A 13,730-nucleotide genomic window follows, 5' to 3' on the forward strand; every position below is an offset into this window, starting at 1 on the left:
ATTCTACTAGATGATAAAAGAAAAACAGAAGAAAAGATAAAATATCTATTTTTATGTACTTTCAAATCATTGGCTTAGTATGTTATTCTCTTCTCATATGTCTATGTAATACTCCAAACAACATTAGTCTTGAATATAAGGATTGGGATGTTAAGAATCCTCAATTAGCAACATGAAACAAAGATGCAGAAGGAATACCTTGAAAACTGCATTTATGTTTCCATCATTCTGATTTATCTTTCTTACCACGGGGAAAGCAGACTATTTAGGGAGGGTCATTGAATTAGCCTATTTATTTTTTTAATCTTTTTATATTTTAAACAAGATAATATTACTATTACTGGAAAGAGATATGAGAGTGGGATGAGTGATAAATAAATAAATAAGAGAACAAAGTTTGAAATGGTACCAAATATTTATTATAGTCCATACCTTATGTCACAATGTATTTTCCTTAGTTTAACCTACTTTTTCCCCTTCGACTGATGGATGTGGATGAGGCTGATGAGGGTGGTGGAAAGTGGTTGTTGTGTTTTATATCAAGGGTTGGTCTATTAGAGAGGGAAAATAGTGGTAAAGGATGGAAGCTTTCAGCTTTGTGTGAATCCTAGACATCAAAAGGTTAGGGTAGGTATCGGGGGAAGTGTTGTCGAAGTGAGAAGTGAAAAGTTAGAAATTAAATGTAAGGGAACTCGCAACGCAACATTTGGAGAAGAACTGAAGCTCACCTTTCAGAGCCAGCAATCAACGACGTCATTTGGGGACCCAAGCTTAAATAAAGTCCTGTAGTTTAAAGTCTATCGTTTTACTACTTTATTTGATGTTTATTTACAATTCAATTACTAGTTTACATGTGTTGCACTGTTATTAGATGAGTTGGTTATCCCTGCGTGGATATGAAGACCAGAAAGGCATTGAAAGAATCATCAGGAACATTTTAAGAATTGACACTGTTTGGAGGTTAAGGGATTCCCTCGAAGAACCCTAATGGAATTCTGATTTCATCTCTACCATTTTATCTAGTAATTATCATTACTTTCGTCCCTTACTATATACACTGCAATCACATTTCACATCTGCTTACATTTTACACAAACATAAGAGAACCCTTACAAATGGTATCCAGAGCCCACGATTCTAATGGCTGAAAATACAAGGTCCAACAAACAACAACTAGAAATGCTTGCTCACCATGATCAAAGTATTCAGGAGTTGCTGGATCAAATACGCCAGATGAATGATATGATGTGCACCATGATGGCTACCCAAAATCAGATCCAGAATCAACTTGTTACTAGAGATCCACACTTGGACGTAGAACAAGAACATCTTGATAATCGTAGACCTCTACTTAGAGGAATTAAGTTGGATTTTCCTCACTTTGATGGAGAGGACCCGGCGGGATGGATCTTCTAGGCTTCACACTACTTTGACTTTCATCAAACACTTGCTCCTCAAAGGCTTCTCATGGCTTCCTACCACATGAATGGTGAGGCCCCCTCGTTTGGTATCAGGATGCTGCCGATACTGGCCAATTCACATGCTGGCAGAATTTGACACAAGCCCTTCAACTGAGATTTGGCCCCACAACTTATGATGACCCCATAGAGGCCATCACAAGGCTGAAATAGACCACTACAATAGCATATTACAAAGGCAGGTTTGAAGCTCTATCCAACAAGCTGAAAAGACTTCCAGACTCTCACAAGTTGAGTTGTTTTCTCAGTGGCCTCAGGGATGAGATTAGGCTTCCTCTTTGCATGTTCAATCCTGTAAACTTGAATGCAGCATTTGGCCTCGCAAGGATTCAAGAAGAATACATGATTAGCTCAAGAAGTGTAGCGAGAACATGGGGGGACAAGGGCAGTACATCAACATTTAGTGGTGGTCAAGGGGGATCCTCAAGTGAAGCATATAAAAGAGTAAATAAACCAGCAGAACCTACCAAAAAAACTTACTCTATGCAAATGGATGAAAAAAGGGAAGAAAATGTTGTGTTACCACTACGACGAGAAGTCGAACCCCTCTCATGTATGTAATTCTTCTAAGATCTATTTCCTCTAGGGTACAAAGGATAAATCTGAAGAGATGGCAGAGGAGGGTTTTATAGTTCAAAGGATTCAGAAGACAAGGGATCTAACCATGTGCTAGAGAACAAACCAGAAATTTCAATCAATGCCTTAACTGGTACTCCCTATCCGAATACAATGAGGTTATGGGGAAATATTGGCACTTCTATGGTGGTCATTTTGGTGGATTCACAAAGTACTCATAACTTCTTGGACCCTTCTATTGTGTCAAAAAAATAACTTACCTATGGATGGGTCTAGACAACTCAAGGTCAGGGTGGCAAACGGGGAGATCCTGCAAAGTAATGGCAGTTGCAGCAGTGTTGTAACAACCATACAAGGTATCAATTTCTCTACCTCATTTCATGTGTTATTATTAGCTAGTTGTGATGCAGTATTGAGAGTACAATGGTTGAAGGGATTAGGACCCATTACCTGGGACTTTTCAAGTCTAAATATGAAATTTCAATAGAAGAGTAAAGTGGTAGGGTTGAGTGGAATGCAGTTAAGTGAAACTACTTTTGCCAACGAAGGAGATAAGTTTTTGTTGAATACATTTCACAAGGGGAAGGGACTCATTTTACAATTAGTAGATTCTAAGGTTGAGGAACTTAGGCCCCATTTCGATTCAGAAAGTGTTTCATCTCATCTCATCTCATCATTACAAGTTTTCCAAATTCCCACACAAAATATAATAAATAATTCAATTTTTTCAAATTTTAAATAATAATAATATTAAAAAATAATATTCTAATAATATTTTTCCAACTTTCATCTAAAACCATCTTATATTATATCTGAATCCAAACCAACCTATTGTCTTGCTGCCCAGAAATTGTTTAGCTGCTGCAACAATTTCACGAAGTATTTCAGGAGCCTGTGGGGTTACCTCCTACAAGGTCTCATGACCATAAAATAGTGCTAAAAGAAGGCACTAGCCTAATTTCTACCAGACCCTATAGGTACCCTCACTACCAAAAGATAGAAATAGAGAAAATTATCACTCAATCACTCAAAGCTAGAGTTATTCGGCCTAGCTCCAGTCCTTTCTCATCCCTCGTGCTGCTAATAAGAAAACATTATGGAAGTTGGCGTCTGTGTGTAGATTACAAGGCCCTCAACCAAGAAACTATGAAGGACAGATTTCCCATTCTAGTAATAGATGAATTACTGGGTGAGTTATATGGCTCAATAGTTTTTTCTAAGTTGGACCTACGATCTGGCTACCATCAAATTAGAGTAGTGCCTGAAGATGTTCATAAGACGGCCTTCCAAACCCATGAAGGCCATTACGAGTTTTTGGTAATACCCTTTGGGCTTACCAATGCGCTCTCAACATTCCAAAGGTTGATGAACATAGTTTTTAAGCCATTTTTGAGAAAGTTTGGGTTGATTTTGTCTTATGACATACTTATGTACAACAACAGCATGAAGGAGCATATTGGCCATTTAAAATTTGTATTAAGAACTCTAGCCTACCACTGTTTGTATGCTAAGAGGTCTAAATGTCTGTTTGGGGTGCCTAAGGTTGAGGATTTGGGACACATTGTGGCTAGTGAATGGGTTAAGGTTGACCCCAAGAAGGTGGCAGCTATGTTAGACTGACTAGTGCCTAAGAACACTAAATCCTTGAGGGGATTCTTAGGTCTCACAGGTTATTACTGCAAATTCATCAAATGATATGGGCTTATTACATCACCACTCACTGAACTATTAAAAATGAACTCATTTGTACGGAATGACAGGGCTGCTAAGGCCTTTCTAGAACTTAAATCTGCAGTGACTTCACCACCAGTATTGTGGCTGCCAGATTTTTCACAGACTTTCACTCTAGAATGTGATGCAAATGGTGGGGGCATAAGGTTTGTCCTAATGCAAGAGGGGCAGCCAATAGCTTTTTTAAGCAAGGCTCTGAAGGGGAGGGCTTTAGCCCTATTTGCATACGAGAAGGAACTCCTAGCTCTTGTCACAACAAATAAAAAATGGAGACCTTATTTATTGGGCCAGGCCTTCACTGTCAAAACTAACCAGCAGGCCTTAAAGTTTCTATTTGAGCAAAAAGTGGGCACTGTTGCCCAAGAGAAATGGGTTACTAAACTCATGGGTTATGATTTCAGCATTCAGTACAAAAGAGGAATGGAAAACAAAATGGCAGATGCCTTATCTAGGAATCATTAGTCTGATCATATCATAGAAGGGTCCTTGCCAGTTATTGCTTTCCCTACCCTTATGGATTGATGAGCCCAGGATGTACCTAAGGGCTACTCTCTTGAGCAAGGGTTGATATTAAAAAAAGGAAGAATTGTTGTGGATCCACAATTTGCCTTCAAGTGCAAGGTCCAAAAGTTTATACAGGAGGACCCTTATGCTAGGACACTTAGGTTTTCTTAAAGCTTATAAAAGGGCAAAAAGGGATTTTTTTTTTTTTTGGAAGGGAATGAAAAAGGACATCAAGAAGGCAGTAAGGGAGTGTGATGTCTGCCAAGTTAACAAAATTGAGATAGTTTTGTCCCCAGGTCTCCTGTAGCCCCTTCCTATACCAAGACAAGCTTGGGAGGCCATTTCCCTTGACTTTGTGAAAGGCTTGCCAAATTCACAAGGAGCTAGTTTGATACTAGTGGTTGTGGGTCGATTGACTAAATATGGTCACTTTGTAGCTTTGTCTTAGCCATACATAGCTGCTGGGGTGGGCAAATTTTTCTAAAAGAGGTTTTCAAGCTTCATGGTCTTCCTAAGACCATAGTTTTAGATCAAGATCTCATTTTCCTAAGCTCTTTTTGGAAAACATTATTTGAGTTACTGGGCTCTACCCTAAACTATAGCTCAGCCTATCACCCTGAAACAGATGGACAGATTGAGGCACTTAAAAAAACTCTGGAAGGGTACCTCAGGTGCTATGTAGGGGCCAAGCCTAAAAGTTGGGCTCAATGGTTATCTATGGCAGAATTTTGGTATAATACTTCCTATCATACCTCAACTAAGATTTCACCATTTGAAGCTCTCTACGGGCATAACCCTCCAAAACTCACAACCTACATACTAGGCACTTCATCAAATGACGCAGTGGACAAATTATTACATACAAGAGATCAAATCAAGGCACTGCTCAAACAAAACTTAAACGCATCTCAAGCAAGAATGAAACTTTATGCAGATCGTAGAAGGACTGAAAGAGAATTTGCCGAAGGGAACTAGGTTTACCTCAGATTAAAACCTTATCGACAGAAATCCATTGCTACTCAACGAAACCTCAAGCTCTCACCAAGGTTCTATGGACCCTTCAGAGTGATCTAGAGACTGGGGAATGTGGCCTATAGGTTGAATCTGCCAGCAACCTCGCAGATCCACCCAGTTTTCCACGTCTCTTGCTTGAAACGAAAACTGGGTGACCAGATATGTCCCTTACCAAAGCTGCCACCAGTGAACACCAAAGGAGAAGTCTTGCCAGAGTTGGAAGCCATCGTTGATGGACGTCTCAAAAAAATAGGCAATCGAGCCCGCACCGAAGTACTAATCAAATGGTCGGCGCCACCCACGAGAACAATAGTTGGGATCCCTTTGGAAGTTATTAGACTTTTATCCACACATTGTGGGCAAGGTGCTTTAAGGGAGGGAGATTGTTAGGGCCTCTCACAGGGATGGGGGAAGGATGGAGACAAAGGGAACATCAGAAGGTTAGGGGAGGTATCGGGGGAAATGTTTTCGAAGTGGGAAGTGAAAGGTTAGGGATTACGTATAAGGGAACTCGCAATGTAGTGTTTCGAGGATAACTGAAGCTCACCATTTCAGAGCCAGCAAGCAACAACGTTGTTTGGGGACCCAAGCTTAAATAAAGTCCTGTCGTTCAAAGTATATCATTTTACTGCTTGATTTGCTGTTTGTTTACAATTCAGTTACTACTTTACACATGTTGCAATGTTATTATATGAGTTGGTTATCCCTGCATGGATATGTAGACCAGAAAGGCACTGGAAGAATCATTTGGAACATTTTAAGAATTGAAACTGTTTGGAGATTAAGGGATTCCCTCGAAGAACCCTAATGGAATTCTGATTTCATCTCTACCTTTTAATCTAGCAATTATCATTACTTTCGTCCCTTACTATACACTGCAATCACCTTTCACATTTCCTTACATTTTACACAAACATAAGAGAACCCTTACAAGGCCTCCAAAGACAGAGCATGCCTCTTTGCTACAACTTTCGAATACAGAGACTCAAGGGGAAAAGCATCAAATCAAAATTAACTTGTTAACTCTTTCAAGAACAAAGTGAATTTTACCCAGTTTGTAATTCTTTCAAGAACAAAGAACTTGGAGTTTTCCTTTGTATAACCCAAGAAAACCAAACAATCTGGCCAACCAAAAATGTCGGTGGGGGAAGTGTGCTTTCCAACCAGAGACGATGTCAACAAGCAGGGAGCTTCTGGCGAATTGGATGACAGAGGAGTGCAGCGGACCTTCACGATCTGAGAGAGAGAGAGACATGGGTCGCGAAGGATTTCAGCAAATATGCAGGTGGAAGAACGAGAGAGTGCCACCCACAAATGACGAATATTCACAGTGAGAAAATGGGATTTTGGGAGAGGAATGGGATTTGGAGAGGAATGGGATTTGGATAAAAAAACTTCTTTAACTTTTTAGATTAATGGCAGGGCTAATGGGCTTAATAGTTGAGATAGACAATGAGATTTCTTTTGAGTTTTGGGTAGGGTTTAACTATTTGGGTCTAGGCCTCGTAATATAAATAACATTCGATAATATTATTGTATATTGATTTGGTCATTTTAGGTGAATAGAAATTGAACATACGACTAACCAATTATTTTGATTCTAAACCTTTTTGGTATTGATGATTGATCCATTCTAGTATAAAATTGATCTTTTTGAACAATCCTAATTGTATTGTTTATTTTAATTATTTATTAATGCACTGGGACAACAGATGGGGGCAGGTCATTGGCTGAGCTTATTGGCAGCGGACTTGCCCGGGCCCTTCTCCTTGAGTTCTTTCAGCCCATGGGCCATAATTCTACCCATTCCCCTTACGGCCCATGGGCTTTGCTAGGTAGTGCGGGCCCAACCCGAGCGTGCACAAATCACCATTCCATAAATCTTATTCCAAATATTATTTTTCTACCAGAGGTATTGGTTTCAGTTAAGAATCATTAGGCTGGTTATTATTAATAGAATTCAAACTTTGCCTGCCCATACCAAAAATCTTTTAAGAATTAATAAAACGTGCGTGGATAAGAGATAGAGTAAGATGGAGTCAACTAAAATAGGCGGCACAGATTCTAATTACAGTTCTGCATGTTTGGAATTGTGGTGGTAATATAGCTTTAGTTTTGCTGATTTTAGTTGTAGAGTTTAGGTAATAAAATCTATTATTAAGAATTTATTTACTATTTGGTAACTATATGTTTAAGACACTTTCAAACATGTTACATTTGTTTAGAAACAATATATATATATAAAAAATACTTTTTGAAGTAGAAATGAGATAAAAGATCATTTGATTTGTTAAGGGTTATGACCAATTCATTGATAGAAGTTAGATATTTTTTATCAAATAACATTAAAAATAGTCTAATAGGATTTTCAGTAAGTATAATGAAAAGAATCTATTCAATAATGTATAAGTGAAATAACAATACAATTATGCTCAATATTCATATGGTAAAAGGCAAATATGTAATTATTTCAAAATTGTATTAGTATTTTTGTCCATTGATATTTTTCTTCAAAATTAAAACTAGACTCCACATAATCCGAAAAAGTAGACAAGATTTGTTTTTCTTAACCTTAATTTTTTTTCTTTTTAAAATTAAAAGATATTTTAATATAGAGAAATACTATACATCAATTACTATTCACTCTCACATTTCACACCTATATTTTTTCATAAGATGTGAGAGTGTTTTTCATAAGGTGTGTGGATGTTTTTTTTATAAGTTGTGGGGTGTGAAATGATGAATAGTGACTAATGAGAATAATTTTTCTTTAATATAATTTATCTAAGGCCCTGTTAGGATTCGGAAAGTGTTTCATCTCATCTCATCTCATCTCATCATTATAATTTTTATAAATTTTCATACAAAATATAATAAACAAATCAACTTTTCAAATATCAATTTAACTTTTTCAAATCCCAAAAAAATATTAATATTAAAAAATAATATTCTAACAATATTTTTCTCAAATTTTATCTTTTATCTAAAACATCTAATCTCATCTCTAAATTCAAACTAGACTCCACATAATCCAAATTCTAACAAGTTCTTCTCACTCCAACTTTTATAAGAGCATCCTCATTGGCTTGGCTAAATGAAAATGATACCGAAGATTTGGATAATCTATGTCAAAAAGACTCTACATTGAGTTGGACATTATCTAAAATAATTTAGATTTCAGCTACAGTGCTTAACTAAATATACAAGACTACTGTTGGTTCATTAAATATTAAAATATTAATTTCTCACTCCAAGTAAAAATACTATATAGTTTGTAATTAAGAAATTTAGATATAAATTTAGATGAGTTTAATAAAATATCTTTTATTCTTAGTATTAAATGACTTTTGAAAATATGATTTTTTAATATTAATTTAATTAGAATATAATTATTATTAATATTTAATTGATAGAACTATAAAATATGATAAAAATAATTTAAATAAAAAAATTATTAAATTAATAATATTTATTATTATATAGTGATAAATAAATAATGATTAAATTTTGAAAATGGATTCGGCCAATCCAATAAAGATGAGGATGCTCTAAAGCCCGGAGAAATGAACGGCCCGGATTAAAGTCCATCCCACTTCATGTTTATAAAGCCCCGTTAAGCAGCGAAAACCTAACACTCTGCTGAAACCTACACCGTGACTACGCCTCGCGGCTCATCTCGAATCCATGGGTACTCTCTCTCTCTCTCTCTAATTCGAATTAAGTTCCTAGAAATTTTAACTCTCTTATCAGAATCTGTTTTATTTATTTATTTATGTGTTCTTGTTTACCCAGGCGTTTTGTTTTTGTGGTTTTGTCAGTCATTACTGGGAAGCTCGGTGGTTCTTTTCTTCTCTAGAATATTTATTTTTCATTGGCTCTGCGTTTGGTTTCTTTGAAAATGGAGTAATATGGCTGAGATTGACGTTATGGGTCATGCGGTTTATGTTGTTTCGTTTTTTGGTAAATGTTTAAAGTAGTTCGTGTTGACTGAGGCATCCAATAGCTGTATATTACTGGGCTTGTAAGAGGCTCTTTTTGGTACCTGGTGTTTGTGCAAAATGGAAAATTTCCTTATCTCAAAATATTGATGTGCATAACTCTGCTAAAGATTTTCCTCTGGATCCATCTAGATTGTTAATCTCAAATTCATTTGGTTGGCTGGCTGGCTGTAAATGGTCGATATAAGATGTACTCAATGTATTGCCTGATACTAATTGAAGAATCATTTTCTGCACACTGCTTATATTTCTCTGGGACAGTTCTCTAGGTGACTGCGTAAAGGGCTTTGAAAGCGACATGGTGTGTTTATGTCATGTGATTTGTTTTTCTAGAAAAAAATGCGTTTCTTCTTTCTTTCTTTTTTGGTTAACTGATCCTTTTACAAAATAAAAACCAGTTTCTTCAAAAAAACATTGTGGCTTTATAGCTATTCAGAAGCATTATGTGTGGTATGTTATTATCTTGATTTTGTATTCTATTTTTGTGCCTAGTTATGGGGTATATTCTTATTTAATCTTTCATTGTTTCGGGGATAATAGGGGCTTACAAGTATGTGTCGGAGCTATGGAGAAAGAAGCAATCCGATGTGATGAGGTTCCTGCAGAGGGTGAGGTGTTGGGAGTACCGCCAGCACCCTTCCATTGTTCGTGTTACCCACCCGACTCGCCCTGACAAGGCTCGCCGCTTGGGTTACAAGGCAAAGCAGGTAACAGTGGCTTTAGATACCATGGACATTCTATGCCAATGCTTGAAATATTATTTATATAACAATTCCTTGAGGTATTTTCCGTTGAGAGTTTGACAAGAGGTTTTATCCAATTTGTTATAATTGCCTGTTTCTTTTCCTCCTTAGCACTCCTCTGGACTATGGGGCTCGTAGTGCACCCTTATATAGTTGCATGCATATGAAACTTATCTGTCTATTTTATACAGTTTGCAATTTAGACTAGTTTAATGCTAGTTGGGCGACATCTTGATGGGTTTGCATTTCTCTTTCGGAGATAAATTACTTTGACAAGATGCTCCCTTAGACCAGCTACAATCAATTTACAGTCTGTTATCTGACCATGCAAGATCTCTTTTTTGATCTTGCTTTTGTCTTGATACAATAAATTCCCGGCCTCTGCTTAGGGAGTTGTGAGCTCAAATATGGCTTGCCAGTTACTTTCTTTTGGTAAGTACTTTTGGAATAAGCACCGAAAAATGTGAAAATAAGAGCCCCTTTCATTTGTTTCCTGTACATGTAATGTTGGTAAAGCATACTTGAGCTCAAAGTGCCAAGGCCAAAGTGCTAATATGCTGTCTCTCAAATTCCATAAGGCATGTAACTCGACTTATACTTACACTTGAAAATCTCCTATTCAGTACCCCATTCTCTTTTAGCTATTATTATTTTTCTCTCAAAAAATAAAACTGAAGTTCTAGAAAATCAAAATTTGGGCGCAGTAGTTAAACTTTTTTAAAATTCTTTTGTTGGCTTATAAGGAACCCAATCACGAAAAGCATACCAATTATACAATAACATAGTTCAGAATTCAGTTTATGGAAAAATAGATTACTATCTCATTTTAACCCTGTTATTGTATTGTATTGATATTTTGTTATCCCACATTACTACTCAAACTCATTAAAAGAAATACATTATTTTCAAAATCTGCAACTTGCTTCAACCAAGCACGTGCTCTGCACCTAAGGTATGTTTAAGTGCATCTGGTGCTTTTACCAACACTATGACATGCCATGTTTTTGTGTTTCTTTTTTAACCTTGTTGATATTTCTAGACTCAAATTCACTGTATGATTTGTTCGCCTTTATCTGAATTGTACTATGTGATGACTCATAATTGTTTTCATTTATAAATCTTTCTCAGTGATGAATTATTTTTTGCAGGGTTATGTGGTCTATCGTGTTCGTGTTAGGCGTGGTGGTCGGAAGAGGCCTGTTCCCAAAGGTATTGTGTATGGAAAGCCCACCAACCAGGGTGTTACTCAACTTAAGTTTCAGCGCAGCAAGAGGTCAGTTGCTGAGGAACGTGCTGGTCGGAAGTTGGGAGGTCTCAGGGTTCTGAACTCGTACTGGCTTAACGAGGTTTGCTGCCCAATCTATTAATTCACCACATTGATATCTGTTGCTTAGAGTGACGTCTTGCTTGTTCTGATATTGCTTGTCTGATACAGGATTCTACTTACAAGTACTATGAGGTGATTCTGGTTGATGTTGCTCATAATGCAGTCCGAAATGACCCAAGAATCAACTGGATCTGCAATCCTGTCCACAAGCACAGGGAGCTTCGTGGTCTCACTTCTGCTGGGAAGAAATACAGGGGATTGCGTGGAAAGGGACACCGCCACCACAAGCAACGTCCTTCTCGCAGGGCAAACTGGAAGAGAAACAACACTCTTTCACTTCGTCGCTACCGTTGATTTTTGGCTATGTCACATCATGTTTATCATTTTATGTTCATTCGTACGGAGGGAACATTAGTGGTTATTTGGAATTGAAATTTTGGAGATACTGATACTTGAATTATGTTTTACTTTAAAATTTTACTTAGGTGATGTCTTTGAGCTGCTTGGGTTTTACACTGAGATGTTTGATATATGGTTTGCTTGTGCATTGCATGATTCTCAAGCTCTTGGCTTAGTCCTCTGGGTTTGAAATCTGGCGTTCGAATTATATGCTTATTTTACAATCGTTTTTTTTACTACAATCTGTTTTTACAATCGTTAAAATATGAAAGTATTTTTATAAAATGATGTTATTTTATGAATTATTTTATAATGATGTTTCATTTAAAACATGGTTGTGTAAAAGACTATTTGTATTATTTTATCATCCAAAAAAATATGGAACCAACTTGTGACAAAGCTATCACAAGGTCTCTAGTAGAAACTCTGAAGATTGCTCATCATCTCTGGTTCATTTGTGGGGAGCTGATGCTCCTGAATAAAAGGTGGGAACGATACACTGCATGCTTAGACAGTAGAAGCCACTGTATTTAGCAATCCTTATTAACCGACAGCCGACAGGCAACAGATTTTAATTTTATCCATCCTTCCTTCCTTCCTCCAGGTTCTTTTTTTCCTCTGCTTTTCCCTTTTTATTTTTTAGGGGGGGGAAGGCACTTTGTAATAGTGCCCCTGTCTGCATCAACTCATTTGGTCTTGTCTGGCTCTTTGTAATGGTTTATGGGTACCCCTTCGTATGCAGCAAACTCATATCTGGTCTTGTCTCTCACTGAACATCTTTTAACTTTCTTTCTCAGTTTTTTTTCCTCTCATACTTTTTCTTTTCAAGGAGGTAGGGAGGGAGGCTCTTTGAAAATTGAAATGGTGCCCCTCCATGTTTGCAGCAAAACTCATATTCGGTCTTTTTCTCACTCTTTGTAATAGGGAGTGATGATGTACGCATAATTCCTTTCAGTGTCATTTTTACAAGCATGTTTTAAAATGACTCAGGTTTTCTTTTTCTCAGCAAACGATAAAACTTCATTAATAAAGAGTCCTTGATACATAGAGACCGAAATACAGATCATGCAGAAAACTAAACAGGTGGATTCTTTCTACTATGAAATTCCAGTAGATATTGTGGGATTTTAATCAAGGGGATTTGTCTATACAAATTGAAGTTAGAATCTTGTGTCTCTAGTTGTTCCTTCTGTTATTCAATCCGAGACTTGCTGACGTTGCATTAAGGCCGTAATAACTACTTGGGAATCCCCTTCTATGATAATCTTCGTGAGATGTTTTAAGTGTGCTTTCTGTACACCTATGAATGCTGCCATGGCTTCACCTTGGTTTGGGTTGCTACTGCTTGAGTATTTAGTTACTACAAATTCAATTGATCCATCATGTGCAACAATATTGCTGCTGCAGTATTGCCAATTGGTCTCACTGCTGCATCAAATGTATTGAGAAATGCTTTGGAGGAAGGGGGGACCAAATGGGGCTGCTATTCAAGAAATTTCCATTTCTAGAAGCATTACAATGATCTCTATATTTTTTGAGAACTTTGGGGACAAATTGGTCAATGGCGCGTGGGCCTCACCCACCGCCATAGATTTCAAAGTCTACTAGAGTTGATCAAAACTGTAATCCGTCTATTTTCGCCTCTATCTTACTGCTTTCCTTATTACTTTTGCCAAATTTTGCTAGAATATATGTAAGGAGTTTAGTAAAATATTCGAGCCGTAGGCACTCAATGATCACCACCTCCTATTTGGTCCTTTGGCGGTCTCTCTCCGCCCAACCCATGAGCCCCACTTTTATTACTTTTGCCCTTGGCGCAAGAATCACATGTACTCCTTCGGGAGACTGGAGTTTTGCGACAACGTATAATGCGATGAATTTCATATATTTTTTTACTGGCTTTTTATTATAAAAGTTGTCCTATTTGGTCATAGGATTGTAAAGACAAGGCAATGGACTT

The 13,730-nt window shown here is 37.2% G+C and overlaps 1 protein-coding gene across 1 annotated transcript; it reads left to right on the forward strand.

Moving 5' to 3' along the window:
• Window positions 1-8,887: 8,887 nt before the first annotated feature.
• On the forward strand, window positions 8,888-11,928 carry LOC108989936 (60S ribosomal protein L15-1-like). Its single transcript, XM_018963710.2, has 4 exons — window positions 8,888-8,991; window positions 9,842-10,008; window positions 11,193-11,390; window positions 11,480-11,928. The coding sequence occupies exons 1-4, from the start codon at window positions 8,988-8,990 to the stop codon at window positions 11,723-11,725; spliced, it is 615 nt and encodes a 204-aa protein (XP_018819255.1). The 5' UTR covers window positions 8,888-8,987; the 3' UTR covers window positions 11,726-11,928.
• The last annotated feature ends 1,802 nt before the right edge of the window (window positions 11,929-13,730 follow it).

Source organism: Juglans regia, chromosome 2 (assembly GCF_001411555.2).
Source record: "Juglans regia cultivar Chandler chromosome 2, Walnut 2.0, whole genome shotgun sequence".
Taxonomy (NCBI): Eukaryota; Viridiplantae; Streptophyta; class Magnoliopsida; order Fagales; family Juglandaceae; genus Juglans; species Juglans regia.

Bases quoted from the DNA above. Each gene is read 5' to 3' on its own strand.
- LOC108989936 (XM_018963710.2), top strand. The intron at 10,009-11,192 runs GTAACAGTGGCT...TATTTTTTGCAG, and splicing joins TGGGTTACAAGGCAAAGCAG to GGTTATGTGGTCTATCGTGT. The intron at 11,391-11,479 runs GTTTGCTGCCCA...TGTCTGATACAG, and splicing joins ACTCGTACTGGCTTAACGAG to GATTCTACTTACAAGTACTA.